Genomic DNA, 24,391 nt, shown 5'->3' on the forward strand with positions numbered 1-24,391 from the left:
TATCCCTTGTATTCCTTTTTTTTTTTTTTTTTTTTTGTTTGTTTTTGCTCTTCTAAATGGGTCAACCTTTTTTGAGGAAGGGACGGCAAAATTTTTGTTTGGTGGATTTGGGCCCCTGCCCCATACAGGCTTGCCCCCCGGAAAAAAATCCCAGCTACGCCACTGTTTTAGCCATATATATGTATCCTAGTAACTCAGATGTGTGTTTCACAACAAACCATAATTTATTCTATTCAATTTACATGAATAGAATACATTAAATCCTTTGTTATACTCTCTATAGAAAATTTATTCATCGGTGCATGCTAAATAACACTGAATAAATAAAATAAACTCTTGCACAATGGATGCATAGTCAATTTAATACTATTAACCATCTACATGTTCTATAATGTGTTGTTAGGAAAAGAGATTAAAAAAAGGCTATAGGTCATCATAGGTCAGGTTATAGGTCACTTGGTTCAGGTCAAATTTAGGCATCCATTTTGAATACATGTGATAGTCTGTGATATCATAATGAGGCATCAATTTTGATATTTTGTCTTTTACTGGATATATATTGAAAAGTGTGAGGTGGATATACTAAAATACCTTGGGATGTAAATGGTGAGTACAATTTAGATTGCCTAGTTGAGATGGATTGGAGAAATAAATATAAAATAGTTACCAAAGTCCCAAAACTGAAGCTCACGGAAAACTACCTAATATGGTGGCATAGGTGACAAGAAATACAATTTTTGTCAACATTGCTGTAGTGTGATTGTAATAACCTGTTACCTATGGCTTAATTAAGTTTCAGTGAAATAATGACGCAAGTTGAAAATACAAAATATAGCTCAAGATTGGAAATAGAAGCATTTTAACCAGTTCGTTTTTTGATAGGTGTGGAGCACAAAGTTCATGAAGTCATAACAGAAATTAGGAACCACTTATTACCAGTATACATATCAACATTATTTCCCTAATGTGTTAGCAACACATATCCAATTTTTTAACGAAATCCGTTGATAGTAAGCTTTCCAAAATGAAGTGAATTTAAAACATCATTGATGTACCACCTTTTGGCTTCTACCCTGGGGGGGGGGTCACTCCAACTTTGGAGGTGACGCGTATGTAGGGCTGTTAAGACCCCCTTTTTCAGCGTCGCTGTCACCCAAAAACCGCATATCTGTTCTATCACCCGAAGACCCCTAATTTTTCATTTGATCTGTCACCCAAAGACCCTTACAAGTTCAATTTTAACAGCAACTTTCATTTATCACTGATTTTGGCGCTTATTTTGAAAAAACAAAGAAATTTGAAGCCATTTAGAACTAAAAATTTGATTTTTGAGATATCTGGGACGCTGTTTCGGCTCTCAACCAAAGATTCCATTAAAAAAAGGTCATATTCTCGCCCAATGACCCCATATTTTTTACATTTTCCTCTCACCGAATGCCCAAAATCATGCTCTCACCCAATGACCCCATATTTTGTATATGTTGCTCTCACCGAATGCCCCTTAGTGCGAAAGTGCCAGCACTACACCTATATCCATTTCAAATTGAAGTGCCCCCGGGCTTCTACCTTTTAAAGCATGTAAGCTACATTGATACCGATGCCACTATTAAAACGAGAAGATTTGTCCCTTCATTTTGCATACCACTTTGTACAATTTTTCTTTTCTAATTTCTTTACAAAATGCAAAAAAATTTAAAAAAAATGCAATGGGTGTAGTAACCCCTTAAGTAGTTATTGGGTGCACCTAACGGTATAATAATTCTACATTTAATAGTAGCAAAATGTCTCATGGAGGAATTTACCTTTAGCTCCTGTGCACGGCAACATAATGGGCCCACTGGCACTTTGGATTGAAGTATATCACACCCCACTCACCCCCACCGCAACCAAGTTTTTTTCCAAGAATTCTCGCTTCAAGTTGATTAAGTATCCTCAAATGACTTTATCTGGACGGACAAATGCGCGCGAAGCGAAAATATGCATTTTCATGATAAACATTGTAAAAAGGGACAATATTGGCACAATTGTAGACTAAAATAAAATTTGTTTAGTGGGGACCATGACAACAAGCCCTCTCTGACATTACAAAATACACCAGTCCCTCGGCGCAAGCAAGGGCCTCGTTATCGCTTCGCGAGCACCCCCATGAAATTCGCCCCTGAGTTCTGTTCGTGTTGTAGGCGTTGGTGTAAAGGGAAAGGCGCTCATAAGAATCCTCTATTTAGAGAATAAACGATAGAATTTTTATTTTGCCTATCCTCTACCGTGTGATAGACGACAGGCAGGTCCAATATTTTGAGTAGTGGATGCCGGCGCAGCCGGTATCCACTACGATAAAATATTGGACCTGTCTGTCGTCTATCATAGGTAGAGGATAGGCAAAATAAAAATTCCTATCGTTTATTCTCATTCTTAGTCAGTTAAATATTATTTTAATAACTGTAAACAATTTTTAAAGCAAAAACTAAGTTACCGTCTTAAAAACTCCCCACATTATACAATGAACGAAACTTGTTTACAACTTCACGTATTCTGTTGCGTGTACTGCTAGCGCGTTCGCGTATTCCGCACTAGTCTACGCATCCAGCGCGATACATACTCGCACCTCTACACGCGTGTTACCCATTATCAAGACGCATGATGACGTGGGGTCGTCTACGGCCTGATAGACGGCACCCGAAATCATACGATTGTCCAATCAGAAATGTGTCTACTAACTAGACCACTCCCACTGACTAAGAATTGTGCAATTGTTGGTGTAGTAGTACAGGGCGCGGTTGGGTGATTTTTGAGATAGCATCTACTTTTCCTACATGAGATAGTGATCATATGTGAAATGTGTATAGTCGAGTCTGGTAACTTAGAAAAAAAAGGTCCTACTTGTCGGACTAGTCAAATGTTATGCTTGTACATATTTCTATTGGACTTTGGCTGCATGAACTCTGACAATACAAAAATGCACTTAAATTGCGATTTAAGTATATGCTTGAGAGTTCTTAAAAGGGGAGTAATTTGAGACCAGTTTCGATGAAATCGGACCATTTTTAAATTTCGACGTCTTTGTATGAAATATTTTTACATTTGACCTATTCGACATTTTTTATTTACTTCTAAGCAGCGTAGAAAAATATGACAATTGATTTTTTTTATTCCGTGTGATAAGAGGAACAATTTGAGATACATTACAACATGATGGGACTATTTTTAGGTTTTCTCCTGTAGCCTTCGACCTCTCGTGGGAACCACAGGGGGCATAGAAAAAATCAGGGTCTGGAAAAAATGGAACCAATCAAATTTTTATCATTTCAGGTTTAAGGCTGGTGATTGTGGTGTTTTTTGTGTTTTGTTGTTGGTGGTGGTGGTAGTGGCAGGGGCTCAATAACAAATAGGCTACAAATTATTTATAAGTCATTAGAGCACATTATGTTTAATTAGAGCGAATTCGCCTACCTGTTTCGTTGGTTTGCCAAAGTTGAAAATGAAACCCCTTTTCTCCTCATTTGCCTCCATTGCTATCAGTGGTCATTTCAATCCAAATCGCGGAATCCCGTGAACTTAATGTACGTATTTGATGCATTCCAGTGAGCTCTACAATAATTTCTGTTGCTGTTGAATCGTTTCCATTCCCAATAATCACAAGATCACGCTCATTCTGCATTTGAAAAGCTACTATCTGGATGGTGATACTCATGCCTGGTATTTGACCAGAGATGTACCAGAGATGATGTAAATTGCGTTGATAACCACATGGAAAATTAGGAGATGTCAAACTCATCCTCTGGTCACTGGTCAACAAAACGGACACTGGGAAAGATTTGAATAGTGGTTCAAAGTGTGGGCACTAAAAATAGAAAGAAAGAAAGAAAAAAAGAAAGAAAGAAAGAAAGAAAGAAAGAAAGAAAGAAAGAAAAAAAGAAAGAAAGAAAGAAAGAAAGAAAGAAAGAAAGAAAGAAAGAAAGAAAGAAAGAAAGAAAGAAAGAAAGAAAGAAAGAAAGAAAGAAAGAAAGAAAGAAAGAAAGAAAGAAAGAAAGAAAGAAAGAAAGAGAAAGAAAGAAAGCAAAGGCTGTATGCCTATATCACAATCTTTTAAAGTATCTTCAATACTCACACACTCATCCACCACCCTCAGACCCACAATACCCACACCCCGACAATTACATTTTTTTCTAAAATTGATGATTCAGAGGTTTTTACATACCGTGACATTTGTTCATCCAAGCTGTATTTTCCGCACAGATTTTGATGCCATCAGTATCACAATGTATCGGTCTACATGTCTGCTTCATGTCTGCAAAATTAATAGATACTAATATGTGTTTTCTGACAAAGTATACATGTATAAGAAACATTACAGTATTTATAGCAAATAATTGGGGAATAGAGCTAGTACTATATACTATTTTTGTTCACTCACCACAATATCCTTCAGTTAGATCACAACAGAGATCATGTCCATTACATGAATAACTTGACAGGCGGCCATACTGGGTTTCGTCTATATCATTCGTATCGTTTGAAATATCTTGAATTAATAAACAAAAGGAAAATAATGTTGATTTAAAGGGAGCTAATGTAACAAGATGCAAAACAAAGTATGAATAATAATATTAATATATGCATAACAACTTGTTAAATTGCAATTATATTACCATAACAGTATAGGGCCAGCCCCATGAAATTTACGTGTCGTTGGACAGATGTTTTAAGGGGGTACTACATCCCTGTGGTAAATTTGTGACTATTTTTGCATTTTTCTCAAAAAAATAATAACACACTGGTAACAAAATTTATGTATATTATTGGGGCAAGGAATCCAATGCTACACTGGAATTTCAGTGACCCAAGACAAACGGTTCAGTGTATATGATAGTAAATGAGGTACATCCCAACGGTACCTTATTTCTTATCGTAAATAATGAACCGCTTATCTTGGGTGACTGAAATTCCACTGTAGTAATTGGATTCCTTGCCCCTTTCATATACATAACTTTTGTTACCACTGTGTTATTAGTTTTTGAGAAAAATGCAAAAATAGACACACATTTATCAAGGGGTGTAGTACCCCCTAAATGGGCAAATTATATATCAAAATGTTCACAAGAGTCTGGAGAATCTTTTTTGTCATATGACGCTATGCCATTGGCAAAAATTAACAGTTTGTCACCATTTTTAACAACTTCTGGCATAACAGAAGTTTTAATTTCACTTCATATTGGGCTATTCCAGAAAATAGGTGCACACCCCCTATAGAGGAGTACATTTTAAATCAAAGAAATGTCCGGATTTCCAAGTCTGCTTTCTGAAAACGACCGGAATTCCAGTTGCCAATGTCACTTGAAAAAGCTTGGAAATCCAAGTAAATGAAGGAAAAATCACGCAAATGTCCAAAATGACCTGTCAAATTGAGGATTTCTGATTTTGATTTGTTTTTACCTTTGGACACTTTCAAAGTCTGGATTTCCAACAGTCACGACTGGACAAAAAGTCCGGATATCCGAACTCCTCTATAGGGGGTGTGCATATATTTTCTGGAATAGCCCAAATTTTAATTTTAAGCTATTAGGAGAATTCAAAGCGAAGACAGTTCCCACAGAAACAGCCATTTAAACCCATTTTTTGTCAATTTTACTGGGAAATTTGATTAATTTTTGAGAAAATAGAAGGACAAGTCTCGTAAGGGGTGAAAATGAAGTATGTTTTTGCTTTATATTATAGTTAAGTCTAGAGTACATCTCAGGACACAAGTATCTACAAAATATACAAGAGCAGGTTCAAGGATATATACATGATTTGCCTTATACACGTAGTCCAGTTCAGAGCACATCTTATGTAGCTATGAAATTATATATAATATTTTGTTATAATGTCACACTGCCGTTAAAAGCTTTTAGGGTTTGATTCCTTCTTTTTATGAAAAGCAAGCACACAAAACGCAAGCTTTGCATTATATTATCTGCAATTACAGTTCATAGCACATCTTAAAGGGGCATTTCGTGATCCACAGCCTCATCCCCCCACTTTTCTCAAAAATAGTTCAGATTTTTATATCACTGGAACCTCTGGCTACATAATGTTTATGTACAAAATATTTCTTGCAGATTAATTCGTTTAGCAAAGATATCGTGAAATTTGAATTTCGTTCTGGTGCACCAGAACGAAATTACAACGTATTGTCTATGGAGCAGTGTAATACACATAATCATGCATAACTCGCAAACACAATATCGGAATCAACTGAAATTTTGGGAATATGCTTTTTTCGTGGATATGCACTGAAAAATGTCATAAAAAGAGGATGCTAGGATCACGAAATACTCCTTTAATTACGGCTCATCTCTGGTAGATCTGCAATGAAATAAAAAAATTTGCTATTGTTACCCTACAGATAAAAGCTTTTAGATTTTGGTTCCTTCTTTAGTGACAAACATGCTAGACAATAATGAGGGTTGTACGACTACAGGTTTTTACTTTTCCGGTTTGCAAAAAAATGAAGCAGAATCTGCTGTTTTTATTTTCTGAACTTGAAGGTTAAAATTGCTACCCATAGTGATAATTATAATGATGAAGATTAGATAATTAGATACAGTTTTCTTTCATATAGCTTGGGCAAATATCTTGAAAATGATTAAAAACATGGTTCAAACGGAGCTGCTCAACCCTTGTTCTGATATTCGAAATGCCTAAATTCAGCATAAGTCAGCTTTGTTAATATGATACATGTGATCTTTGCCTAGAATGAATCTCATAACTTTGTTCTGATCACGTTGTAATATGATCGAATGATGTTTAGAAATGGCGCAATACCAGGAGGAAATAAAATAGTCGAACAGACACAATACAATAGCTGAGCAGACCATTTCCTTCACTTTTTGATTATAAAAATGTGCTTGTCGGCAGAGGAATTGTAAACGAGAGTTAACTTGTTTCACAATTTGGTTGCAATTTCCTCACCATCAAGAAACAGAGACCAAGATAAACAACAGTATATGCTTGGACTATTCGACCATTGCTAAGGATAATAGAAAAATCAGAAACATTATTGACCTTGCGCTTCGATTTAAAGAGAATCAGCCCGTGTGTATATAGAAAGACATTATTTTTTATAACCCATTTATTGCAATTCTCCGAAGAACATGACCGATTCTCTCTGCATCTTGTCGGAATAACTCAAAGCACTATCATCAGCATACTACAACATAATGTAATTAATAGAAATGGACATGTCATTAATATACCATAGAATATCAGAGGTCCTAAAATATTACTTATGGGAACTACGCATGTTATGGCAAGAGGATCAGACTCAAGTATATTTCAAATTATAACATGCATACATGTCTGTTTTGTAAAGTCTGCACTGTGTCTGGTGTGTTTTTTTTCTAAATTCTCTGAGCACATTCTCTTGAGCACAAACACAAATTTTTGTGCCAAAGTACAAGTAAATCAAAGATGTATCTGGAAAAATAATAACTGATCTCTTAATCAAAGTGTATTCAGCTTTCCGAAAGCGTCATAACGATAATATTATTCAAATAGCAGTGTGCTTATGAGTTACAAATTATTAAGATAGAAATATCCAAATACTAAATCAATCTTACCATAATCCCTGAATAAAACGCGTTTTATCTGCAAATTAAATCAATACTTGTGAATTTGTTATCCGTTTTAAAAGCCATTCGCATCTCTGGTCCAGTAAGCACCAAAGTTACTGGATAAAAGCTTGGTTCTAGAACTATCGCTTGCCAAATCCATTTATTTTTCCCAAATTTTAGATAATCCGAACCTGACCGAAGGTTAAAATCATGGATCGTGGTGGTGGTGGTGGTGGTGGTGGTGGTGGTGGTGGTGGTAGAGGTAGTGGTGCTGGTGGAGAATGTTATTTCCGCTGAGGTATTTAACGTGGCTCAATAACAAATAGGCTACAAATTATTTATAAGTCATTAGAGTACATTATGTTTAATTAGAGCGAATTCGCCTACCTGTTTCGTTGGTTTGCCAAAGTTGAAAATGAAACCCCCTTTCTCCTCCTTTGCCTCCATTGCTATCAGTGGTCATTTCAATCCAAATCGTGGAATCCCGTGAACTTAATGTACGTATTTGATGCATTCCAGTGAGCTCTACAATAATTTCTGTTGCCGTTGAATCGTTTCCATTGCCAATGATCACAAGATCACGCTCATTCTGAATTTGAAAAGCCAGTATCTGGATGATGATACTCATGTCTGGTATTTGACCAGAGATGTACCAGAGATGATGTAAATTGCGTTGATAACCACATGGAAAGTTAGGAGATGTCAAACTCTTCCTCTGGTCGCTAGTCAACAAAACTGATACTGGATAGGTTTGAATAGTGGTTCAAAGTGTGAACACTAAAAATACTTGAAACTATGGTTTACCAAAAATAGATAAGGTGCGAAAGAAAGTGCGAAAGAAAGAAAGAAAGTGCGAAAGAAAGTGCGAAAGAAAGAAAGAAAGAAAGAAAGAAAGAAAGAAAGAAAGAAAGAAAGAAAGAAAGAAAGAAAGAAAGAAAGAAAAAGAAAGAAAGAAAGAAAGAAAGAAAGAAAGAAAAGGCTGTATGCCTATATCACAATCTTTTAAAGTATCTTCAATACTCACACACTCAGCCACCACCATCACATCCACAATATTCACATACACCCCCCCCGCAACCATTACATTTTTTCTAAAATTGATACTTCAGAGGTTTTTACATACCGTGACATTTGTTCATCCCAGTTGTATTTTCTGCACAGATTTTGATGCCATCAGTATCACAATGTATCGGTCTACATGTCTGCTTCATGTCTGCAAAATTAATAGATACTAATATGCGTTTTCTGACAAATTATACATGTATAAGAAACATTGCAGTATTTATAGCAAATAATTGGGGAAATAGAACTAGTACTACACTATTTTTGTTCACTCACCACAATATCCTTCAGTGAGATCACAACATAGATCATATCCTTTGCATGAATGACTTGATAGGCAGCCATACTGGGTTACGTCTATATCATTCGTATCGTTTGTAATATCTTGAATTAATACACAAAAGGAAAATAATGTTGATTTAAAGGGAGCTAATGTAACAAGATGCAAAACCTATGAATAATAATATTAATATATGCATAACAACTTGTTAAACTGCAATTATATTACCATAACAGTATAGGGCCAGCCCCATGAAATTTACGTGTCGTTGGACAGATGTTTTAAGGGGGTACTACATCCCTGTGGTAAATTTGTGACTATTTTTGCATTTTTCTCAAAAAATAATAACACACTGGTAATAAAATTTATGTATATTATTGGGGCAAGGAATCCAATGCTACACTGAAATTTCAGTGACTCAAGACAAGCGGTTCAGTGTATATGATAGTAAATGAGGTACATCCTAACAGTACCTTATTTCTTATCGTAAATAATGAACCGCTTATCTTGGGTCACTGAAATTCCACTGTAGTAATTGGATTCCTTGCCCCTTTCATATACATAACTTTTGTTACCACTGTGTTATTAGTTTTTGAGAAAAATGCAAAAATAGACACAAATTTATCAAGGGGTGTAGTACCCCCTTAATGGGCAAATTATATATCAAAATGTTCACAAGAGTCTGGAGAATCTTTTTTGTCATGAGACGCTACGCCATTGGCAAAAATTGACAATTTGTCACCATTTTTAACAACTTCTGGCATAACAGAAGTTTTAATTTCACTTCATATTGGGCTATTCCAGAAAATAGGTGCACACCCCCTATAGAGAAGTAAATTTTAAATCAAAGAAATGTTCGGATTTCCAAGTCTGCTTTCTGAAAACGACCGGAATTCCAGTTGCCAATGTCACTTGAAAAAGCTTGGAAATCCAATTAAATGAAGGAAAAATCACGCAAATGTCCAAAATGACCTGTCAAATTGAGGATTTCTGATTTTGATTTGTTTTTACCTTTGGACACTTTCAAAGGCTGGATTTCCAACAGTCACGACTGGACAAAAAGTCCGGATATCCGAACTCCTCTATAGGGGGTATGCATCTATTTTCTGGAATAGCCCAAATTTATTGATATACACGACTTCTTTTAATTTTAAGCTATTAGGAGAATTCAAAGCGAAGACAGTTCCCACAGAAACAGCCATTTAAACCCATTTTTTGTCAATTTTACTGGGAAATTTGATTAATTTTTGAGAAAATAGAAGGACAAGTCTCGTAAGGGGTGAAAATGAAGTATGTGTTTGCTTTATATTATAGTTAAGTCTAGAGTACATCTCAGGACACAAATATCTACAAAATATACAAGAGCAGGTTCAAGGATATATACATGATTTGCCTTATACACGTAGTCCAGTTCAGAGCACATCTTATGTAGCTATGAAATTATATATAATATTTTGTTATAATGTCACACTGCCGATAAAAGCTTTTAGGGTTTGATTCCTTCTTTTTATGAAAAGCAAGTACACAAAACGCAAGCTTTGCATTATATTATCTGCAATTACAGTTCATAGCCCATCTTAAAGGGGCATTTCGTGATCCACAGCCTCATCCCCCCCACTTTTCTCAAAAATATTTCAGATTTTTATATCACTGGAACCTTTGGCTACATAATGTTTATGTACAAAATATTTCTTGCAGATTAATTCGTTTAGCAAAGATATCGTGAATTTCGTTCTGGTGTACCAGAATGATTTTACAACGTATTGTCTATGGAGCAGTGTAATACACATAATCATGCATAACTCGCAAACACAATATCGGAATCAACTGAAATTTTGGGAATATGCTTTTTACGTGGATATGTACTGAAAAATGTCATAAAAAGAGGATGCTAGGATCACGAAATACTCCTTTAATTACGGCTCATCTCTGGTAGATCTGCAATGAAATAAAAATTTTGCTATTGTTACCCTACAGATAAAAGCTTTTAGATTTTGGTTCCTTCTTTAGTGACAAACATGCTAGACAATAATGAGGGTTGTACGACTACAGGTTTTTACTTTTTCTGTTTGCAAAAAAATGAAGCAGAATCTGCTGTTTTTATTTTCTGAACTTGAAGGTTGAAATTGCTACCCATAGTGATAATTATAATGATGAAGATTAGATAATTAGACACAGTTTTCTTTCATATAGCTTGGGCAAATATCATGAAAATTATTAAAAACATGGTCCAAACGGAGCTGCTCAACCCTTGTTCTGATATTCGAAATGCCTAAATTCAGCATAAGTCAGCTTTGTTAATATGATACATGTGATCTTTGCCTAGAATGAATCTCATAACTTTGTTCTGATCACGTTGTAATATGATCGAATGATGTTTAGAAATGGCGCAATACCAGGAGGAAATAAAATAGTCGAACAGACACAATACAATAGCTGAGCAGACCATTTCCTTCACTTTTGATTATAAAAATGTGCTTGTCGGCAGAGGAATTGTAAACGAGAGTTAACTTGTTTCACAATTTGGTTGCAATTTCCTCACCATCAAGAAACAGAGACCAAGATAAACAACAGTATATGCTTGGACTATTCGACCATTGCTAAGGATAATAGAAAAATCAGAAACATTATTGACCTTGCGCTTCGATTTAAAGAGAATCAGCCCGTGTGTATATAGAAAGACATTATTTTTTATAACCCATTTATTGCAATTCTCCGAAGAACATGACCGATTCTCTCTGCATCTTGTCGGAATAACTCAAAGCACTATCATCAGCATACTACAACATAATGTAATTAATAGAAATGGACATGTCATTAATATACCATAGAATATCAGAGGTCCTAAAATATTACTTATGGGAACTACGCATGTTATGGCAAGAGGATCAGACTCAAGTATATTTCAAATTATAACATGCATACATGTCTGTTTTGTAAAGTCTGCACTGTGTCTGGTGTGTTTTTTTCTAAATTCTCTGAGCACATTCTCTTGAGCACAAACACAAATTTTGTGCCAAAGTACAAGTAAATCAAAGATGTATCTGGAAAAATAATAACTGATCTCTTAATCAAAGTGTATTCAGCTTTCCGAAAGCGTCATAACGATAATATTATTCAAATAGCAGTGTGCTTATGAGTTACAAATTATTAAGATAGAAATATCCAAATACTAAATCAATCTTACCATAATCCCTGAATAAAACGCGTTTTATCTGCAAATTAAATCCAATACTTGTGAATTTGTTATCCGTTTTAAAAGCCATTCGCATCTCTGGTCCAGTAAGCACCAAAGTTACTGGATAAAAGCTTGGTTCTAGAACTATCGCTTGCCAAATCCATTTATTTTTCCCAAATTTTAGATAATCCGAACCTGACCGAAGGTTAAAATCATGGATCGTGGTGGTGGTGGTGGTGGTGGTGGTGGTGGTGGTGGTGGTGGTAGAGGTAGTGGTGCTGGTGGAGAATGTTATTTCCGCTGAGGTATTTAACGTGGCTCAATAACAAATAGGCTACAAATTATTTATAAGTCATTAGAGTACATTATGTTTAATTAGAGCGAATTCGCCTACCTGTTTCGTTGGTTTGCCAAAGTTGAAAATGAAACCCCCTTTCTCCTCCTTTGCCTCCATTGCTATCAGTGGTCATTTCAATCCAAATCGTGGAATCCCGTGAACTTAATGTACGTATTTGATGCATTCCAGTGAGCTCTACAATAATTTCTGTTGCCGTTGAATCGTTTCCATTGCCAATGATCACAAGATCACGCTCATTCTGAATTTGAAAAGCCAGTATCTGGATGATGATACTCATGTCTGGTATTTGACCAGAGATGTACCAGAGATGATGTAAATTGCGTTGATAACCACATGGAAAGTTAGGAGATGTCAAACTCTTCCTCTGGTCGCTAGTCAACAAAACTGATACTGGATAGGTTTGAATAGTGGTTCAAAGTGTGAACACTAAAATACTTGAAACTATGGTTTACCAAAAATAGATAAGGTGCGAAAGAAAGTGCGAAAGAAAGAAAGAAAGTGCGAAAGAAAGTGCGAAAGAAAGAAAGAAAGAAAGAAAGAAAGAAAGAAAGAAAGAAAGAAAGAAAGAAAGAAAGAAAGAAAGAAAGAAAGAAAGAAAGAAAGAAAGAAAGAAAGAAAAGGCTGTATGCCTATATCACAATCTTTTAAAGTATCTTCAATACTCACACACTCAGCCACCACCATCACATCCACAATATTCACATACCCCCCCCCCCCCCCCGCAACCATTACATTTTTTCTAAAATTGATACTTCAGAGGTTTTTACATACCGTGACATTTGTTCATCCCAGTTGTATTTTCTGCACAGATTTTGATGCCATCAGTATCACAATGTATCGGTCTACATGTCTGCTTCATGTCTGCAAAATTAATAGATACTAATATGCGTTTTCTGACAAATTATACATGTATAAGAAACATTGCAGTATTTATAGCAAATAATTGGGGAAATAGAACTAGTACTACACTATTTTTGTTCACTCACCACAATATCCTTCAGTGAGATCACAACATAGATCATATCCTTTGCATGAATGACTTGATAGGCAGCCATACTGGGTTACGTCTATATCATTCGTATCGTTTGTAATATCTTGAATTAATACACAAAAGGAAAATAATGTTGATTTAAAGGGAGCTAATGTAACAAGATGCAAAACCTATGAATAATAATATTAATATATGCATAACAACTTGTTAAACTGCAATTATATTACCATAACAGTATAGGGCCAGCCCCATGAAATTTACGTGTCGTTGGACAGATGTTTTAAGGGGTACTACATCCTGTGGTAAATTTAGACTATTTTTTGCATTTTTCTCAAAAATAATAACACACTGGTAATAAAATTTATTATATTATTGGGGCAAGGAATCAATGTTACACTGAAATTTCAGTGACTCAAGACAAGCGGTTCAGTGTATATGATAGTAAATGAGGTACATCCTAACAGTACCTTATTTCTTATCGTAAATAATGAACCGCTTATCTTGGGTCACTGAAATTCCACTGTAGTAATTGGATTCCTTGCCCCTTTCATATACATAACTTTTGTTACCACTGTGTTATTAGTTTTTGAGAAAAATGCAAAAATAGACACAAATTTATCAAGGGGTGTAGTAACCCCCTAATGGGCAAAGTATATATCAAAATGTTCACAAGAGTCTGGAGAATCTTTTTTGTCATGAGACGCTACGCCATTGGCAAAAATTGACAATTTGTCACCATTTTTAACAACTTCTGGCATAACAGAAGTTTTAATTTCACTTCATATTGGGCTATTCCAGAAAATAGGTGCACACCCCCTATAGAGAAGTAAATTTTAAATCAAAGAAATGTTCGGATTTCCAAGTCTGCTTTCTGAAAACGACCGGAATTCCAGTTGCCAATGTCACTTGAAAAAGCTTGGAAATCCAATTAAATGAAGGAAAAATCACGCAAATGTCCAAAATGACCTGTCAAATTGAGGATTTCTGATTTTGATTTGTTTTTACCTTTGGAAGGCTGGATTTCCAACAGTCACGACTGGACAAAAAGTCCGGATATCCGAACTCCTCTATAGGGGGTATGCATCTATTTTCTGGAATAGCCCAAATTTATTGATATACACGACTTCTTTTAATTTTAAGCTATTAGGAGAATTCAAAGCGAAGACAGTTCCCACAGAAACAGCCATTTAAACCCATTTTTTGTCAATTTTACTGGGAAATTTGATTAATTTTGAGAAAATAGAAGGACAAGTCTCGTAAGGGGTGAAAATGAAGTATGTGTTTGCTTTATATTATAGTTAAGTCTAGAGTACATCTCAGGACACAAATATCTACAAAATATACAAGAGCAGGTTCAAGGATATATACATGATTTGCCTTATACACGTAGTCCAGTTCAGAGCACATCTTATGTAGCTATGAAATTATATATAATATTTTGTTATAATGTCACACTGCCGATAAAAGCTTTTAGGGTTTGATTCCTTCTTTTTATGAAAAGCAAGTACACAAAACGCAAGCTTTGCATTATATTATCTGCAATTACAGTTCATAGCCCATCTTAAAGGGGCATTTCGTGATCCACAGCCTCATCCCCCCCCCCCCACTTTTCTCAAAAATATTTCAGATTTTTATATCACTGGAACCTTTGGCTACATAATGTTTATGTACAAAATATTTCTTGCAGATTAATTCGTTTAGCAAAGATATCGTGAATTTCGTTCTGGTGTACCAGAATGATTTTACAACGTATTGTCTATGGAGCAGTGTAATACACATAATCATGCATAACTCGCAAACACAATATCGGAATCAACTGAAATTTTGGGAATATGCTTTTTACGTGGATATGTACTGAAAAATGTCATAAAAAGAGGATGCTAGGATCACGAAATACTCCTTTAATTACGGCTCATCTCTGGTAGATCTGCAATGAAATAAAAATTTTGCTATTGTTACCCTACAGATAAAAGCTTTTAGATTTTGGTTCCTTCTTTAGTGACAAACATGCTAGACAATAATGAGGGTTGTACGACTACAGGTTTTTACTTTTTCTAAATGCAAAAAAATGAAGCAGAATCTGCTGTTTTTATTTTCTGAACTTGAAGGTTGAAATTGCTACCCATAGTGATAATTATAATGATGAAGATTAGATAATTAGACACAGTTTTCTTTCATATAGCTTGGGCAAATATCATGAAAATTATTCAAAACATGGTCCAAACGGAGCTGCTCAACCCTTGTTCTGATATTCGAAATGCCTAAATTCAGCATAAGTCAGCTTTGTTAATATGATACATGTGATCTTTGCCTAGAATGAATCTCATAACTTTGTTCTGATCACGTTGTAATATGATCGAATGATGTTTAGAAATGGCGCAATACCAGGAGGAAATAAAATAGTCGAACAGACACAATACAATAGCTGAGCAGACCATTTCCTTCACTTTTGATTATAAAAATGTGCTTGTCGGCAGAGGAATTGTAAACGAGAGTTAACTTGTTTCACAATTTGGTTGCAATTTCCTCACCATCAAGAAACAGAGACCAAGATAAACAACAGTATATGCTTGGACTATTCGACCATTGCTAAGGATAATAGAAAAATCAGAAACATTATTGACCTTGCGCTTCGATTTAAAGAGAATCAGCCCGTGTGTATATAGAAAGACATTATTTTTTATAACCCATTTATTGCAATTCTCCGAAGAACATGACCGATCTCTCTGCATCTTGTCGGAATAACTCAAAGCACTATCATCAGCATACTACAACATAATGTAATTAATAGAAATGGACATGTCATTAATATACCATAGAATATCAGAGGTCCTAAAATATTACTTATGGGAACTACGCATGTTATGGCAAGAGGATCAGACTCAAGTATATTTCAAATTATAACATGCATACATGTCTGTTTTGTAAAGTCTGCACTGTGTCTGGTGTGTTTTTTTCTTTTTTCTCTGAGCACATTCTCTTGAGCACAAACACAAATTTTTGTGCCAAAGTACAAGTAAATCAAAGATGTATCTGGAAAAATAATAACTGATCTCTTAATCAAAGTGTATTCAGCTTTCCGAAAGCGTCATAACGATAATATTATTCAAATAGCAGTGTGCTTATGAGTTACAAATTATTAAGATAGAAATATCCAAATACTAAATCAATCTTACCATAATCCCTGAATAAAACGCGTTTTATCTGCAAATTAAATCCAATACTTGTGAATTTGTTATCCGTTTTAAAAGCCATTCGCATCTCTGGTCCAGTAAGCACCAAAGTTACTGGATAAAAGCTTGGTTCTAGAACTATCGCTTGCCAAATCCATTTATTTTTCCCAAATTTTAGATAATCCGAACCTGACCGAAGGTTAAAATCATGGATCTGAACCACGAAAGTATCGTAAGCTCCATCGTCTGCATTAAATATCCAGCAACAATCAAGGTTTGGAGGATAAAATGCCGGGTAATTAGGTGAGGAAATATTGTAAGTATCGCCAACCGATAATGTCACAGAAAATTGACAACGACCTGGAAGAATAAACATGCAAAAGAATAATTTGAAATTAAGGTTTCAACTGAAATTTTGGGAATAAACTTTTTTAGTTGATATCTACTAAACATACCTGGGTTTCTATAGAGACTGGTAAGTCTTCTTGCTACACGGTAAAACGAGCTCTAGCGAGTGAAATATTGCATGCGCTTGTATCTTGGCCCATGTTTAAGATAAATTTTTGTGTGAAACGGGTCACGCATCAAAGGATGCAACAGACACTTTCATTTTCTTTTTTCCTGCCATTTCTTTTGGTTATTCTTAATATATCTTTTCTTTTCCTTTTTTCTCCTCTCCCCTTTTCTTTCTCGTTGTCGTCCCGATTTCCACTTCCGATGTTTTGTCGGCAGGACACTCTACCCCTTGCCACCTGGTAACCCACTGGTTTTGGGGAATAAACTTTTGTGTTTTATTTCTTTACTAAGTCTATAATTCTCCTCTCTGGAGCTATTTTTCTAAAAAAATCTGTATTGGGCTATTCCTGTTGAAATCCATACACCTACTTCAACATGGGGATATAGATTTCACACGGGGTTACCCTATCAGGTAAACCCCTTTTTAAACTCACACTCCCTTTGTGGAAGATTAAAGTCATGCTCATGTCTTTCACATTGGGTGTATGAATTTTAAGTGGAAAATGTCATTTGTTTGTTTGTCAGATGGATCCTTGAGTGAATTCTTGTATTAATTCAATCCTAGGTTCGCTTGTTTTCTTCAATTTAGTCCCGTTCTGTTGTATGTTGAAAATTGCGTTTTCATTCTATATGAGAATAAAATTGGTTTTCAAAGTATTTTTAAAAATCCCTATGCAATTTTATTACACCTACTATACAGGGTGATTTAAAATGAACTGTACCCGACTTCACCTAATTTTTTTATATATATTTGCAGAGATTGTACATATCAAAAAACTATCATAGAAAGCAGTTATAAGGGTTCTGTAGTAGAAATTTTGAATTTTGATAATAAGTGGTTTTAGTCAGAAGATATCGCATTTTCAAATTATCATCCCATTTTTAGACCAACACACGGAAGTAAGTTTATCCGTGTTCTCTACCGCAGTAACAAAATGCAACTACCATGACTACGTACATGTTAAGCAAATCCAAGACAAATTAATGTTACTTCGCATTATCATGATTATTAAATCAATAATATTGATATTCAATTACAATGTCAGGTTTGCAAAGATTACATGTTAAATAAAGGACCCGTTGACTTGAAATTGTAGAGGGAAATTTGTATTCAAATAGAAATGGTGCTGGTGCAATATCCATACACTCGTAATTAAGACCAGGTTTTTCCCCAATAATGGAAACATAGCCTACTACCCTATTACAGCTTGCAATATAAAATTATTTAAATGTCGGTAAGTATTTAGTTTTAATTGTATTTATTTATCAATTCAACTTATTTTCACGCAATTTATGTAGAACTGAAAGTGTTTGAGGGCAGATGAGTGAGCAAAATGCTGTAGAATAGATAGTTTGAATAAAATACTCAACCATTAGAGGTAAAGATACGATTTTTCACCAATAATAGGAAACATACTATCCTGTTACAGCTTACAAACACAAATTATTTAAATGTCGGTAAGTATTTTATTTTACTTTTTGAAGTTAAGCCAAATTCTAAAATTGTAGGTTAATTGTAGGTCTTCTTGCCAAATGAGCGTGATCGATGTATCATTATTTGCGTGTGTATCTCTCCATCATCATCATCATTATCATCATCGTCGTCATCATCATCATCATCCCTGTCATCGCCATCATCGTCATCGTCATCTTCAGCATTATTACCGTCATCATCTTCATCATCATCATCATCATCATCATCATCATCATCATCATCATCATCACCATCATCATTGCCATCATCGAGATCGTCATCATCGAGATCGTCATTATTATTATCATCATAATCATTGTCATCATCGCCATCGTCATCATCATCGTTATCGTCATCATCATCATCATCACCACCACCATCGTCGTCATCGTTGTCGTCATCAACATCATCATCATAATAATCATCCCCGTCATCCCCATCATCATCATTATTATTACCGTCATCATCATCTTCATCATCATCATCATCATTATCATTATCATCACCGCCATCATCATCATCATCATAACATCATATGTCGCAACAACAAAACGCTGAGATGATGAATAACCCCCGTATAAAAAATAGAAGTATAAAACGTAATTTATTTTGAACTTCATTTTTAATGACTCATCTTTAGAAAGTCTTCATAGAAAATGCTCTTTTAACTTGGGGGGTATCGCGGTATTAAGATGATATTAAAAAAAAATTGAATGGTTCTAGATATCCAACTTGTCAGAATACTCGTATAATATTAAGGAAACGTCAACTTTGAGCAAATGTGTAATATTTTGGGATTACTTTTGCGGAGACATGGACATGACATCTTCCCTTTATCTAATCTGGATTGTGTGTTTATTTTTATTCATTTCATTAAATGCTGTATGGTAATTAAATAGATATTGAAATGACCAAACAAATAATAATTACTCCCTTACCTGTTTGTTCAAGTATCAATCCATCTGCATATCTAATAATTGCAAGAAAAATCACCATCTTTGCAATATCCATGGTGGCTGAATAGAACATCCAAAATCATATCGGTGGATACATCATTTCAGAGGTATTAGCACATTCAAACCAAATAGGAAATAAAATACGCCGCTTCGTCTCTTTCGTTTGTCCCTACTACTTGACGGATATTTTACCGCATGAAGGTTGATGCTGAAGTCGTGTGGCTTATGGTATTCATGGTATTGGTGCAAAAATCTTGTTTTTACTGTGGCAATTCCAAGCCCTCTATTAACATTACATGTTATGTGTCGTTCAGGCAATACACGTGGTTTTTGTAAATTAGAGGGCCTCGCTTTATACCATAGGAAATTGAAAAGCTTAAATCATTGTTTTATAAATGTTATGGCATATTATTAAAATTTTATATTTTTTTACATTTAACAATCCTCGAAGTAAACTTTATAAATTATTTACTTAAAGTGTATGTAGCTGGGAGAAAAGCCAACGATCATTTGAAAATTTTGACCTTTCGTATTGAAGATACACATCCCCAAAAGACCTACATTTTCACACCTACGAGTCTTTTCATTTAAACAGATATCGTCAGACATGTCAGAAGATATAACCTGGGATCTATTTTCTCATCTATTCAGACAATGAAGTGAAACTGACTGGATACACAGTTTTTAATATTCGCAAATAACCTATACCTTGATGATAAACTTTCCACTCCTACAGGGTGTAACAATAAAATTTGTACAATTTTGAAAATAGAATGACACTGGTATGCCGCGTATTTTTTGGTTTGATATTTATATGTCTATCAGGATAATTTCTTTAGCCACCAGATAAGCTTTGTTTGAATAAAATATATGGTATACAAGTGAAGATATGGCCAATTATGTAACCTAGTCTTAAAACCGCTTGGGCCACTTTTGTCTAAGTGTTACAAAAGTGACTGAATAGAGTTGAACCACGGACCAGTTGGACGGTGCGCTTATGATAGGTAGTTTTAAACAATGGGGTATTCGAAGTGGTAGAAATGATTACATAATAGAATATCTCCTTGAGTTTTTGGAAGTCACAACTAAGCACTGACATAACAACCTCATTTGCTAGAAATCGTGGCTGCAGCTCAACAACTTCAACCCCAATTCTCGTTGGAAGAGCGTATTTTTATGTTTGTGACATTCGGTAGCACACGGAGCCAAGCAGAAACCATACGATCGTTTTTAGCTCATTTGCCAAACTCACGTCTTCCATCAAGGAATACAACTACATATAACTATGAGAAGTATCTGGAATTTGTTAACAGAATGCTGGCAATAGTGGTCGCCCCAGAACAGCTACAGAAGCCCAGATGAACTTAATTTCAAAATTGTATTGTTTTGTACTTATGGATGCAAAAACTGTTCTCAGTTTTACCGATGATATCTCAGGGATATGAGAAATTACTTTATTTATAAGATTATTTGAAAGAAATGTCATGACTTCATTTATAGATTTTAAAGAAATAGGCCTATCATTATTAAGTTCATGTTAATTATATGAAGAAACACCACTTATAATTATTTTGTGTCAGTTCTTTGATGTTTAATGCACGATATGCATATCTACGCGGTTCAAACTTGATATGCGCAAACATGGCAAAAGTGGCCCAACACGTTTTCTGGACGATTTAATTAATCTGACATAACTTTTGAATCCAAGCTAGTAAAGAAACCAACTAAACGTCTTCTTTTAGCCAAGATATTACTGCTTGTATTGCATATAACATTTGTGCCATAACTCATTTAGTTTTTTCCGGAGAAGTCAAAATGCAATTGTATAAATTTTATTGTTACACCCTGTATATTCTTTGTTCTTATAGCAATTGAAGCATCGTGTATTCAATTAATGTTTACTTGTACTTCAACGACTTGTTTCATTTAAATATAATAATTATTTATAATTAGACTCAAGTATATTTCAAATTATAACATGCATACATGTCACTCTGTTTTGTGGAGCCTGCTCTGTGTCTATTTTTTTTTTTCTAAATTCTTTGAGCACATTCTGTTGAGCACTAACACAAATGTTTGTGCCAAAGTACAAGTAAATCAGCATATCAAAGATGTATCTGAAAATATAATAACTGCTCTCTTAATTAAAGTGTATTCAGCTTTCCGACAGCGTTATAACGATAATATTATTCAAACAGCAGTGTGCTTATGAGTTACAAATTTTTAAGCTATATTCTTTGTTCTTATAGCAATTGAAGCACCGTGTATTCAATTACTGTTTACTTGTACTTCAACGACTTGTTTCATTTAAACATTACGCAAATCGTACCTGGGATTCATTGGTTTCATGTCTTACCAGACAATGAAGTGAAACTGACTGGATACATAGGTTTCAAATATTCTCAAACAGCCTTTACCTTGAAGATAAACTTAATGCTCTGCGTGCTAGCCATGCGCTTCAATGGAAAAAGTTCAAGTTTTGAAATATTTTCCCAAAATATCAATAGTTATCTTAAGAACTACTGAATCAATACTAGGCTTGTTTGTACTCCTTTGAATGCATTTTTCATGCTGATTCCAAATATGGTCATGAAGATTTACATTTCTGAAATTTTCGAATTTGCTGTTGGTAAAGTCTTCATTATTATATTTTGACCAATCTTTATTTCGTTTCACTTTGTCAAAGAAGCTGTTAGAGAGTAGCCGTGACTTACTAAAGCATCCGACAATCAGTGAAGGTTTATAATTTGAACACATTCCGCTCCCTTGAGCAGCTTTCTCCACTTCATATTTGCCAACAGACTGTTCACAATGTTTTCTCTCTTATTGAGATTGGCTGTTCTTGTTATCACCGTAGAATCATCTAGTAGCGTTATCTACCCAAAAGGTTTACCGTGTACAACAGCACCAAATTAGACTGTAATAATAGACAACTTACTAGTATTCCACCGCTCATGCCGCTTAAGCACCGCGACATTAACATGATTAAGATGTTAAATTTTAGTTACAATGAACTAACAACCGTCAATGGGATGAGATTTATTCATCTCACCTCGCTTCATGAATTAGATTTGAGCCACAACAAGATACTCAATATTAGTACCAATGCATTTACAGGACTGAACAAGCTGGAAACGTTAGATCTAAGCTATCAATTGAATCAATATGGCTTTACATTAAATGGAACTCCATTTCACTCTATCAAATCATTGAAAAGGTTAGATATTGCTTTCTGTGTTCTGGAAAGTCTACCACCATCAGTATTTAGTGGTCTACACATGTTGCAAGAGCTTAACATGTCAGATAATTCAATTAGTACCTTATCTGCTTCTGTTTTCAAAGCCTTAACTAATCTGACTCGATTGGATGTAAGTAATAATATTATCATCACATCGGTACCAGCTGTTCTGTTCAAAGACCTCATCAGTCTTAAATATTTGAATATATCGGCCAATTATATATCAAGCTTACCAAAGACAGTATTTGCGAATCTGCTCAGTTTGGAATATTTAGATTTATCTTTCAATTACATAGCAAGATTACCAGAGCAATTGTTTGCTAGTCTCACTAGTCTGAAACATTTAGACCTAACCACCCAGTATATAACAGTGGAATTAAGGGAGTGTTCAGAAATACTTTGGTGGGGGGGGCTGGTAAAAAAGGAGGAAAAAAAAAAAAAGTTTTGGACCTTAAAAGAGGGGGGACCAAAAAGTTTTAGGTGGTAGGAAAGGGGGGCCTAAAAAGTTTTCCTCTTCAAAATCCAAAATTTTCGCGCGCTTCACGCGCATTGAGACCTTCTATATCACTTTTAAAATGGGCAAGTTTTCGTTTACAGTGCTTTTCTTTGAAAAAATGATTGCACTTAGTGTACACATATCTATTAATTATAACATTAAAGATGATCAGTAACATGCAACATCTGGGTTGGTCTGAGAAATACTGGCTCTTTTTATCATAAAATTTTATATCTCTTCAAAGTAGGCTACAATCTGATCAAATACAACTAAATCAAGAAAATATTGCAAATAAATAGGATTTCTTTGCACGTAAACTGCACATTTCAGCATGTTCAGTTTACTATTTCTCATTGCAAAATTATTTTGTACACAAAGGCCCATGGGTAGATTTACCATAGGCAGAGTGGGCACAGGCCCAGGTACATTTTGTACCACGGTCTTTGGGGGCCAAAACTGATACCTGTGTACATTTGCGTGACCAAATTAATCTCATATTTGACCATTTTAGCTTTTTGCATAAATTAGTTCTAATTTTAACAATATTTGACAATTCAAGCTTCAATATGGCCAAATTTTTGGGCGGTTCACGCGCATTTATACAGTACTATCGTAATAGCCACAGATCCAAATTATTCACCTATGAACCTCCAAATACTTCTATTTCATTTATCCCTGTAAAATCAGATAAACACCCTGATTTGGGACAAATCTAAATTAAGTATAAAATGAACATTTCCTTGTGCTTGTATTTCATGCACAATTGTCCCACCGGGAATGTTTCAAACATTTGCCTCCCTCATGTGACCCAGATACCACACCACTGGAAACAACACTAAGTATGTTTGTTATACGATAATGGGGGGGTCAAATAGTTTTATCTGTCAAAGAGGGCGGTCAAAAAAGTTTAGCGGTCCATCGAGGGGGGGTCAAAAAAGTTTTGGAGTGAAAAATTTGAGGTAGACCAGCCCCCCTACCAAAGTATTAATGAACACTCCCTAAGCATGCCGGAGAAACTGGTTATGAATCTCATCCATCTTACATATTTAGATATTTCTCTCACCAGGTTGACCTCTA

General features: G+C 35.0%; 1 protein-coding gene across 1 annotated transcript in view; it reads right to left on the bottom strand.

Moving 5' to 3' along the window:
* LOC140163519 (tolloid-like protein 1) overlaps positions 1–19,635 on the bottom strand; it is a 32,035-nt gene extending 12,400 nt beyond the window's left edge. The window contains exons 1-6 of the mRNA XM_072186834.1: positions 19,563–19,635; positions 16,824–16,994; positions 13,457–13,564; positions 12,507–12,860; positions 8,931–9,038; positions 7,980–8,333 (exon numbers count right to left, since the gene is read on the bottom strand). Of these exons, the coding sequence (XP_072042935.1) occupies positions 7,980–8,333; positions 8,931–9,038; positions 12,507–12,860; positions 13,457–13,564; positions 16,824–16,994; positions 19,563–19,635 (1,168 nt within the window). The remainder of the gene's footprint in view (positions 1–7,979; positions 8,334–8,930; positions 9,039–12,506; positions 12,861–13,456; positions 13,565–16,823; positions 16,995–19,562) is intronic.
* Between the last annotated feature and the right edge of the window lie 4,756 nt (positions 19,636–24,391).

Source organism: Amphiura filiformis, chromosome 11 (genome assembly GCF_039555335.1).
Source record: "Amphiura filiformis chromosome 11, Afil_fr2py, whole genome shotgun sequence".
NCBI classification, from domain to species: domain Eukaryota; kingdom Metazoa; phylum Echinodermata; class Ophiuroidea; order Amphilepidida; family Amphiuridae; genus Amphiura; species Amphiura filiformis.